Source organism: Erpetoichthys calabaricus, chromosome 10, assembly GCF_900747795.2.
Source record: "Erpetoichthys calabaricus chromosome 10, fErpCal1.3, whole genome shotgun sequence".
Classification (NCBI taxonomy): Eukaryota; Metazoa; Chordata; class Cladistia; order Polypteriformes; family Polypteridae; genus Erpetoichthys; species Erpetoichthys calabaricus.
The window spans coordinates 88,684,852-88,696,962 of record NC_041403.2 but is presented as its reverse complement, the minus strand read 5'-3'; the positions used below and the strand labels follow the sequence as shown (position 1 = coordinate 88,696,962).

General features: G+C 32.8%; 1 protein-coding gene across 18 annotated transcripts in view; it reads left to right on the top strand.

Annotated features, from left to right (window-relative positions):
- Positions 1–12,111, top strand: part of adgrl2a (adhesion G protein-coupled receptor L2a) — a 191,856-nt gene that overhangs the window by 20,371 nt on the left and 159,374 nt on the right. For all 18 annotated transcript variants that reach the window (XM_051933233.1, XM_051933225.1, XM_028811563.2 and 15 more), the window contains exon 2: positions 6–185. In XM_051933233.1, coding sequence (XP_051789193.1) covers positions 110–185 — 76 coding nt within the window. In that variant the 5' untranslated portion in view covers positions 6–109. The remainder of the gene's footprint in view (positions 1–5; positions 186–12,111) is intronic.

The window sequence follows — 12,111 nt, the reverse complement described above, 5'->3', positions numbered from 1 at the left end:
TTCAGGCAATAAAGTTCATCATGAAGATCATTATTATCATCAAGACTGGACTTCTATAACTATTCGTTACTGTAAAAAAAAACTGTGGAAATTGTCCAAACATAATATAATGGCTTCTTCAGTTTGGAAACTTCTGGCTTTCTGGTTGCTGGTTTTTGCAGTGGGTCATTTATGGCATGTGGAGGGTAAGTTCCTCATTTTTTTATTTTCTTTATTAGTACTGTTATGTTTTGGATTACATTTGCTTTGGATGTTTTGAATTTATTAGTTTAATATTTATTGGTAAATCTAAAGTAAAATGTTGATGTTAAATAAGAAGAGTAATGTTTGGAAATTATTACTGTTTAATATGTCCTTGTATTTATGGAAATTTGTATATTTATCAGTTTGAGTTCTAATTCAGCTGCATAACTTTGGGTACTACATTTGTTGTAAAAATGCAAATAGGTTAGCAATAGCATAGTTAAGGAAATGAATGAATGAATGAATAAAAGTACTACATAGTCACTTTTTCTATTTGAAAATAAAAGAAGAAAAGGGGTTATTTTTGTTTTATAATTTTGTTGATGTGTTGTCATTCTTTCTATATAAACCATTCTTCTTGTTCGAGTGTTAATCCTCATGCATTTCCTAAAAGCACTGGCTGCAGTTTGGAAGAGAGTAAGGTCTAGGAGCATAGCCTTGCAGATTTTCTAAGATCAATTGAGGTCTTGGTAATTTGCACTTTGCTAATTGTACTTACCCCTTGAATGAACTTGCTTCTACAATATAAAATTTAGTGTCCTAAAAATGCTTAAAAGATGCATGTATTTTCTAAACTAAGAAGAAGTATATTTGTTCATAATGGAAAATCAATTTATACCCATTTTCTGAAAAAAATACTTTCTTCAGTACTACAAGGTTGCTTTAGTATTACCCCAATTCACTAAACAATACACCCCATCACCTTGTATGTAATTAAGTTATTGTACAAAAAAATTACACACTAATGAAAAAAACTGCATCTGTTAAGAAATTTTTTTTTCCAAAATTTTTCCTGAATGTATTACATTTTTATGAAAACATTTTAGGTATAGGTCAGAATCAACTGATCTAGAGTTTCAGGAAAATCAGTAGCAGTAAAAGCTTTACATATCTTTTAAACGGACAATTGAACTCCCTTACATATTGCAGAGGTTTATTTAGAGTATCATTTATAGTAGAGTGTTGTAGAGGTGCAGCAATATCTCTTGCACTACCCTCCCCTTCCTCACCCTCGTATGCACCAAGAATATCCACACATTTTCCAGAATAACTCTAAAAGCTCCTCTCTTTTTTTATTGTGTAGATGTTATTGGTTTTAAAATTTCTTTCATTATCTCAAATGTTTATGATTTTATCGAGGAAGGAAAAAATTGATTGAAATGAGAGATGGAGACCTTACATCAAAAATTATTAATGCAAAACTCTGCAGTGTCTGCATATTTTTCAGTGGACTGTGTCTGCCGTAAAATAAAATGATGGAAGAAAATTGAAATGACTGTGCAGCAGTACAGGCGTCCTACCCTTTTTCTCAATCTCATTTCTAGGCTGGGGGTGGGGTGTTGAATTTTATTACAGCTATATTGCAATAATCTTTTTGCATTGTGTTAATATTCTTAGCAAAGTAATAGATGATTTTGACAGTTCATATTAAAAGGCACAGAAGATTTGCAATCAAGGCATAATGCTTTTATAAAATAAGGACACAGAATAACATCAGGGATGCAATTTGTCATTTCCTTCTATCTCTGTTGCAGTTTACAAGGTATTCTAAAATGTAATGAATAATGTCTGTCAACATATTTAACATTTTACAGGGTGATTAAAAGTACTTCATGAAACATGTATCTTCTGCAACTTCTGTAAAAGAATATTCAAATGAATCTGTTTCTTTTTAAAATGCAAGACAGTAATATGTCCGACATTTGAAATATATCTCTCAAACAAATATCATGTTTGGGTGCACTTAATTTATAGTGTGCAAAAATTCATGTCCTTACAAAATAAAATACAATTGAACCATATTTATGCATGTCATAATTTGTTCAAACGTACAAAATGATAAATTCAAAAGGATTTTAGAACATCAATATCAAATATTATATTGAAGTTTAGTGTTGTTTTTGCTTACTATTTTAAGTATTTTTTTTAGGTTTTGCGCATTAAAATCTACACAACAACATTATTTGTGAGAAAAATGTTAATTAAAAAGTGAGAAAGAAAATTTTATTTTATTGACATTTTAGAAAGCATTAAAAATACCATGCAAACTTACAGCATTTCTTCTTTAGGTGTATGTGTAAATTAAGTAATTTGACACTTTTTTATAGTTTTTACAACTAGTACAGAACTGATTTCAAGTTATTAAAAATTCCATGCGAATGAAACATACATAAAATAACATTCATGAAACCGCTTAATCCAGTTCATGGTTGCAGGGTGCTATAGCCTGTTCTAGCAACAGGAAACAGCCCTGAAGCAGGATGCTGGTTACTGCTGGGCTCACTGATGCACACACCTTTGCAGGGGCCAGCTTCAAATTGCCAGTTATCCTATCATGCACATCTTTGCAGAGATGGAAAGAAAACTGGTTTCCCCAAAGGAAAACGCACTCGGACCCAGAAATAATGCCCAAACTTCCTACAGATAACATTGGATATCGGATTCAAACCCAGGACACTGAATCTGTGAAACAGAAGCACTACCCACAGTGCCACAGTGCTGTAGAATGAAATTAATTGAACTGACAATTGTGTCTGTTGTGTGTGGTGGTTTTTTTTTTTTTGGTCATAAAAATTCTTAAATATCATGCTGTTGTTTGATTCATACTTCTGCATTACAAAAATTAAGTTCACTCAATATGTTTTTAAAGAGTACTAAATTATCTTGTTTAGTTAAATCACTTTAAGTGGTACTTGGTTCTATTTCAAGTAAATACATGTTAAATTGCATCTAGATTTTCTTGCCCCACTGCGCTAATACATCCATTTTTTTGTACCTGGTGTGTATATTTTAAATCTTTCAATGAAGTGATGCTTATCCCAACAGCGCAAGCCATGAACCAACTCTTGATCGGGTAGCAGTACATTCACACACACACCCAAAAACTCATTCACACTATCACAAATAAGAGTTGCTAAATAACTTCACATCCATGCCATTTGAATGTGTAAAGGAAACTGCAGTACTTGAAGAAAATCTGCACACATATAGAAAGAACATAAAGATGGGGGCCATGTCGCACAGAGTGATTGTATGAATCACCAACCCTTAAAGCTATACCAATATATGATTATTTTTAAAAAGTAGACACCTCTTACAAAATGTTATAGTGTGATTATAAGAAAAAATATATAAATTTAATCTGTAAGTTTGTCTTTGGTCTTTAATTACGGCAATACGTTCTACAAGCGATGTTGTATTTTTCTGGGTTTTTTTTCAAGATATTTGGAAAAAAATTGTATTTTTGTGTTTTTAATGTGATTAATTATGATTGTGATTAATTATGATTGATTAGAAATGATTAATTATATTGCCACTAACACTCAACCAAAATAAAGCACTTTCATTTTGTCATTCAGAGTAATGGTATCTTCAAAAAAGTTCCAATATTTGTTGTGGGAAATTCACTGGTTCATTACAATGTCCAGACTCCCCTTATTTTGGTTGACAAAGCTACTATTTGATTGCCAAAGTATTTTTCAAAGTACTTGTCTCTAATATGCCAGTTAATGACAGGAAATTTCTAAAACCTTTTGTTTTTGGGCCTATTCTAAACAATTTGAGCTAGTATTGGCTTTCAGTTTCCAGCAACTGCTGATGTCCTACTGACATTCATAGCTTACTTACGGATGCAAAGTGACTTCCCATGGAGCCAGGCCTGGGAGGCCATCATTCCTGCCATCATCAGCTGTCAATCAGCAGATTTAGAGATAAGGTAACAATAGATAGCAAGCCTTTAGCGACCTGGTGTGAATGGTCCCAACCCATCTGCAGACTTTTAATCCTCATCAGAATTAGGCTGGGAGCAAGTTTTTACTTATCCACAAGTATCTTCTTGCATATCACTCTGGTAGCTGAGCTAAGGCAGATTTCATTTATAAGCCAGTTTATGAATAGACCAAAAACAATCTTGCATTCCTTTAAAGAAAATAAACAAAACCCCCTTCAAAAATGCAATTCAAGTGTTTCAGCCAGTGTCATTTATAACAGGACGACCAGTGCTTTATATGTATTTTTTTTAGCAATGCAAAACCTGAGCAGTATTTAAACAGGTATGTTGTAAACGGAAAAAATTCTAACACCTTGACATTTGATTGCAGACTGCAGAAAATGGGTCATGGCATTTGAATATTTTAAACTGCAGTTTGCAGCTCAAATTAAATATACAACTTTACAAGGTTTTGAGAGATGAAAAGGCATAATTTTTGTGCTTGATACAAAATGGCTAGTATGGCTTTGTCTTTCATATCGTAAGAATTAAGATATCTGTATCTTAAAAAAAAAAATGGTGTGGATATTTTTTAAATGAAATGCTTCAATTAAATTTGAATTACAGATAACGGAAAAGACTGTTACCACCTATAATGTGTTTGTGTACATTTTCTTAGTTTTTTTATATCCTAAAATCTCTTATAGTTTTATCAAATATACCTTTAGACCGATACAGCATGACTGATTAGAATGTAGACTTGAATACTGCAGTGTATGTAAACTGCCATGTATATGCAGGTGGCTTTAAAAGGCTAGCAGAACTGATATGTAAGACTTTTTTTTTTTTTTTTTTGCTTTCCTTCTATCTCGCTTTGGTGCCACTTACCACACAGTGCATTTTGCAGAGTGAAATCGGAGAATACCCTATTTGGATGTAATCTGACCATGACAGGAATGCCATAGATTAAAGCCTGCATGCGGGAATGTATGTGAAAGACTCTACAGGCATGAGTCACATACACAATTCCTGAATGTGTGTAGATATGTGCTGTTATACCATTATGATATGTGATAGATGGTTCTTTTATCTTACCAAAAATAATTTACTTTGTGACATGCATTTTGAAACCGAGTTGACTTTAGAATGGAAAGATGGAGTTATATAAGGTATGCTATATAAGAATACTGCAGCATAGCTTTTTCTGCAGGATTGTGCCGACACAAGGTTGTTAGCCAAGTTAATGTCTCTTAACTTGTATTTACATCTTGGTTTTCTGATCAAGTGAAGTTTTAATGGGTCAGAAAACAATGGATGTACACTTTGCTATACAGAGAATGTGCACATTGGGATTTCGTCAAAGCACTACCTTTTGAGCTTTCTTATTTCACAAAATTAAAAGCAAGTTATGCAGTGTTGGAAAGTGACCAATAAACCACTAGGTTTGTGGTCCTAATTCCACTCAGTGTATTTTCCTGATATATAAATTGTATATTAATATATGCAGAATGTAAACAGGTATAGTGCATACTGATCATATAATATACCTTGGAATTGTCTAATAAAAAATATAATAACAACAATAATATTTCATACCATTGAATGAAACCTAAGCTCTAAATGAAAAAATCATGAATAAAAATAATCTTTAATAGTGTTTCAGCAGGTGACAATTTGGAAGGCCTTTTCAAAAAGTTTCCATATGCTCCTAGGTTGCTTGTGTAATTTTCGCAGAACTTCATTAGCTAATTACCTCTTTCTACAGACGGAGAACAAAATCCTTACCCAGGTGTTTTTGGGGAGAGCATTATTTTGGACAACAGGATTTTTGCAGGTGCTCTTGCTCTTGTTTATCCAAGACTTCTCTCTCTCTCTCTCTCACTCTCTAAGCACAGAAATGGGAATTCCTCCTTTTTATCTGCCTAACATGTCCTTGGTAACAAGTACCATTTACTGTTCACATAAGGAATCATCTGCTTAGGAACTGCTTACCTGGCCCATAAACTGCTATGCCAGCTGGAATGGAGAGCAGGTGCTTTTCTAGGTTTTTAAAAGGGTATATTTCTCTTGCGTTATGAAAATCTGAGAAAAGCATATAGTTAAGTGCATTAATATAACAGTTTTACTTTCTGATGTAATAACATTGCTGTATGTGACCATCAAAGGTTAAAAGCGATTTAAAAAAAAAACTAGTGATTTCTTTGATAACCCCAGACATATGTCAAAAGGTTTTAATTAAACTATATAAGAGTGACCTGGTAGTGCACTGGTTAGCAATTTGCTCTTACAGCATAAGAGGCTTGTGCTCAGTATTGGACCTAGTTATTGTCTTTGTGGAAGTTGTATGGTCACCCTGTGACTGTGTGCAATTTATACTGGTGCTCTGGCTTCCTCCCAACAGTTTAGTTTAATAGGGAATGGTAATTTAGCTTTGTTTGAAATTGCGTTGGTGTTTACATAAGTGTGCCCCTGTGATATGGCTGGTATGCTATCCAGGACTGATCCCTGCCTTGTAATTGATGCTGCTGGGATAGGCTTCATCTTTCTGTCACCATTTATTGGTCAAGAAAAAATAGATAAACCAGAAAGGTAAAGTAAATATAATAAATGTGTATCTTCTAAGAAGCCTAGACAATGATAAAAGGTGTATTATGTTTTTTTATTTATGACATGGTTGTTATAGTATTTAAACATTTTTTTAAAAATTAATATCGTCACATTTGTAAACTTAAGATTCAAATGATGTAAAGGTTATTTTGCCGGGGAACAGAGAAAGTAAGAGAAATTTGAAGACTGAAATTCTGATAAAACAGAATTTACATCAAAGCAGAAGGCGTTTTTACTAAAGGGTTTTGTTGAGCTAATCCAACAAAGCATCTGTTCTTTCAGCACTTCATAACATCAAAAAAATGTTGTAGACAGTGATGTCACCAACACAGTGCCCATCTCATTTAAAATATTTTGCTAGTTAAGCAACTCGTCTAACAAAGGATACTTTGTGAAGAGTATTTAGGTTCAGCCTTTTGCTTTTTTATTACATATTGTTAAAATGTTTTGTTGTACTAGGATATATTTTTTTTAATTCTTAGACAAAAACATTTGCAGTTCACATTATTTTATTAGAGGCAAAGAACACACAGTTCCATTTTAGCTAGTGAAAACATTTTCTCCTTAATAGCCAAGTGTCTGATGTTGCTTCTTTCGATTTTGTCATGCTAAAATATTCAAAGATATCGTAAAGCAAGATTATCACTGAAGTAAAAATAAAAGACATTTTACCCTAGGGGCAGAATAGTGGCTGTCTCACAGCTCTAGAGATCTGGGTTTAAAACCTTGACTAGGTGCTACCCTTTATGGAGTTTACACATTCTCCTTGTGTTTGTGTGGGCTTTCTCCAGGTGGCTTCCTTCCACATTCCAATCACATAGAGGACAGATTGACTGGCAACTCTAAATTGTCCTTATGTATGAGCATACCGTGTGATAAACGGACACTAGACAATAGGCTGTGCCCCGCTGCAACTTTATATTTTAGTAAATGGGTTAAAAACTGGATAGATGGGTTGGGAAAAATTAATAATGATTTCACCTTATTGTAGAATATTCAGAAGCATTTTTTGTCAGATAAAAGGTCATAAAAACAGTTTTGCGGGGCTGTCTTTTTACATTTATAATTGTGCTTTGTTACATTTAAAGAGTGAAATTTACCTTGTGGTGATGTTAAATTATGTAGATGATTCTCCAAAAAGAACTTATGTTTTTTGTGATATTCATCACAATGACTTTTTCTTCATGTATAGCTTTTTGAAGCATCAATTTAAACATGTTTGTACATAGACTTAGTGATTGAACGAGTTTTTGCTATAGTAAACTATTGTTTTAGAGAATGTGTTATAGTGCTGTCTGAGTTTAGGAAAATTTGCTTGTAAATAATTAATGGTTCTGTGTTTGTTTCGGAATAATTTTTGAGACTGCGTAGATTGACCACAGTGTAGTGAAATTTTGTGGGAGTTTGCAATTTAGATTGGAACTTAAAATACCAAGCAAATATTTGGGGCATAATTGTTTATTGAATGTAATTTGATATGAATGAATTATTGATCTGTATTTATTACTTTCTCAAAAATCTTGGAAGCGAAATTTTGAGAACCTCCTGTATAACATTCACAAATGGATATGCTGTAGGTTTTTGCACATCACTTAAAACTGCATATAACCTATTTTTTGAAATAGCTTTAAAAAAAAAAGTGGTTTATTCTGTCCTAAAAACTCACATACAGTAATTCTTAAACTGGGTTTCCCAATTTTACCAAGCCACGTTTAAAAAAAACTCCTATTGTTCATTCATTTGCATGGCATGGCTCATAATAGTAAATATTATTAAAACTAAAAACAAAATCAAACAACTGTAATAAAATCACACATATTTGTTATTAAAATTCTTTATAATTTTATAATGACAGTGTAAAGGTTGTAAAGCTCTAAATTTAGATTTGTTCCTGTTCTACATCTGGGGGGCTTTGGCGTGAGTTTGGTGGTTGTATTTTTTCTAAAATGTAAAATTTTTAGAAGGTAGCATTGCAAACCTGGTGGAATGGTTTACTACTAGCAAAAAATGTTAAAGTACTCTTAGAGGCTTAAATTCATGCCGAATTACAAATCATATAGGATGAAATTTTAAACAGATTTTCTGTTATATTTTAATTCATTCCCATGAAAAGACTTGTAGACATTTTGATAGATTTTTTCTTTTTTATATAGACAATATGCAAAGTTACACATTTTTCAGGAACAGTATATTGTCTTCAAATTGCAAGGTTAGCATAGGTGTCATTCTGTCTGTTCAGGATGAAATATGTTGTAAGACTGACCACCATGTGAAACTTTTAATGCCTTATTTGAACAGCCTCTACATTAGTGCCTTTGTGCAGGGATAACTGATATATTTTATTTACACTAGGAATGTTTTATTAGTACACTTGCCTTTTATTCTATGTCTTTTTGCCTTTTGCCACTTCAAATGATGGAAGTGACCTGCAAGAACTTTTCCTAGTGCATCTTCTTATTTCTTTAGGAAAAATTATACCAATCACTAGGCACAGCTGTGCAAAATCGAAATCTCTGTCTAGAAAATGCCGGAAATAGTGCTGCAGCTTTATGGCAGTGGCCCAAAACCATATGTATTTTATTGTTCCTCTGTTACTGTATATTAGCAGTGGACAGTCAATATGTTCAACACAGTAGGCTGAGGTCAACAGCGCTGTGATACAGACTATCAGAAGCTCTAACCAGGGCATTGGCCAGCTCAGTTTATAGCTTCATTCTGTGTACAATTATACATTAATAAACCATTCAGAATGTGCATCAGTGCCATCAAGCATGAATACCCCATTGGACTGGGAATTAAATGCCAAGCGTGGGTCAGATACAACAAAGGCTGAATAACACTCAGCAAATATATACATATTAGGTAAAGAGCACTGCTCCTGATGCAGAAAAAATTGAATAAGTGCCTTACGAAGCCTAGATGGGGCATAAAGACTACTTTTGTTTGCCTGAACTACCATCATTGACCCATGTAGAATATTCCATTATTGAATGAATTGTACAATGGTTTATTGAGGGCAAAAAAGGAAGTCTTCTGTTTCCAAGGTCTCCAGCTCTGTTTTATCACTAGACCTGTTTTTTCATTGACTGGCGTGCCAGATTTCAGAGGAAAAGGGTCATAGAACAGCAAGGTCAGCAACTAAGTCAATCAAATGAAAAAATAATAGCTTGTTTAGAGATATCATATTGAAACTGTCATGGATCACAATATATATTGAAAAATACAAAACTAAAAGCCATATACAGTAAATAGTATATGATAATATCATTTTATAAAAGAAATCTGTTACTTTTTAATTACAATGACCACTATGTATTTTCACTTCTTTTCTTAACTCTGTAATCTGACAAATAGTACAGATAATTCATATAAACTCTCTACCCATAGAAAAAATAAATGGAAGGAAGTTCTTCTCTAACATTTTACTTTTTTAGTTAGCTATAGGTATGCATCCGGTAATGATTTTTTAAACAGTTGTGCTTTATTAATTAGGTTAGATATTCTGTGAACTTCAGATTTTACATTATTTTTATTATTTGTTTGATAGCAGAGACAGTCAGGTTTGTTACTGAATTTGATTATTCATTTGCAATTCTAAATGTGTTATTAGAAATATGAATGACTTTTTTGACATGTTCAATAACAGTTAGTGATGTGCCTTCAAAGCCTTCGTTTTTGTGTTTATGCTATGCTTTTACCATTTTCATAATATATGTATCTTTTATGCTCACACAGCACAACTCTTAATCTGACATCTTCTAATTTCTAGTTCATTATCCAGAGAACTTGTCATTTTTTGTTGCAGACACATCTCTGTGATTAATTGGTCTGTTAAACTGAAGGTACATACTGCATTCAAGAGGGTAATGCAGCCGTGATGAGTAGGGAACTGGGTGATGTCATCATGGGGCCAGGAGGATCCTGTACCTGCAACAAGGCTGGGAGTGATGCATAGCTCTTAATGAGTAATAAAATCATAGTCTGTTGGGATGTTTTTGCGAGCACAAGTCCAGGAAAATTTTTATTATAACTTTGTTTATCTGGAAGGATACAGGTTTCAGATGTAAAATATATGTATATTATGTGAAATATCTGTGTGGCCCTGTTGATTTAAAGATAGAGGTTCAAAGCACATTTCAGCTCACACTATGACTTTTCATGTAGCTTAGACTAAACTTAGAGATTTTGAAAAACAGTTTTATTTTGCAGTGACAGATGATGGTGTGGAATTTAAACCAATGTTTTGGTGAAGCACAGAAGGAAAAATAATTCCTGAGGGCACTATTTGCTGCAGGTTTTTGGTGCAACAAATCTCTTAATCAGATGCTAATTCATGCCTGCAAGCATATTTCTTACTTAAGCAGAATGACTGATTACCTGTTTTTTCCCCAAGTAGTTTAGTTGGCAGTGAGAGATGTGCCTTTTCTTTTTTTAGTGTGGTGTTTTTTTTAGATTTTCAATGCATGGAACTGTATTTGCTGTCATTTTTAGACTAAATTCCTTTTCTGAACTTTTTATATCTAGATTTAGTAAGCTGTCAGCTAGTAAAACATACATTCACTCTCAAACTTATAGTGGTTTTGTATCATAAATTTTAATGCATTCATCACAAAAAGTAATTTCTTAAGTTTACCTTTTTGGACAATATTTTGCCAGGGAGTTTATTATTGCCATAGCACCAATGATGGCTCACTCACAGGCTTGTGGAGCAGTCACTTAAATGAGCTAACAGACTGATCCAAAGATGAATGTTTGTAGTGGATAGCATTGAATTGGTTCTTGTGGCATCTACAGTGTTAAATTGATACAATACTATCAAGTTTTAAATTTGGGAGTACGTGTCCAAAGACTAAACAGGTGTTTTCTTTTCTTTTTTTTTTCTTTTCTTAGGGAACCAACCCATTCATCTCTTTTGGTTGGTTTAAGTTCTTTTTTAATTGTCATAAGTATTTCTTATCCTGCAGGGTTGATAAGGAGTAACTGATCTGTGAGGATCACCCAAATTAATTTTGTTGTGCTTAAAATCTTATGTTATTTTTTGTTGTATAAAATGAAAATTTGAAACCTATGTCTTCATATCATCATATATAAAAATATATTGTTTTGTGTCAAAACTTGCTCTGTTTTATTTTCAAAATTCAGGCTAGGAATTGCATGTATAATTTGGAAAATTATCTGCAGATTCTGGAGCTAAATCTTTTATGAACATGTAGATAATAGTCATGTTAGTAATGCACATGTTGTGGTTTTCAGAATTATGCAAATTTGCAGGATATTTAAAAAAAATTAAAAGTTTGCATTCACTGTTAGTTCACTGTTAGAGTAATTTCAGTTATTGTGCTGATGGTAATCAGAAATTTACAATATTTTATGTGAGGTAGATGTTTTTTAGCATAATAGGCTTAATAGCTTATTCTTTTTTATTTATACTGTCATTATATATTCAATGCTTATTTGAAAAAAACAAAAAAAAAACTACAGTTTAAAGAGTGGCTGATTTTTTAGATGGATCTACACCATCACAATTGAATGCATAGTTCCTAACAGCATTA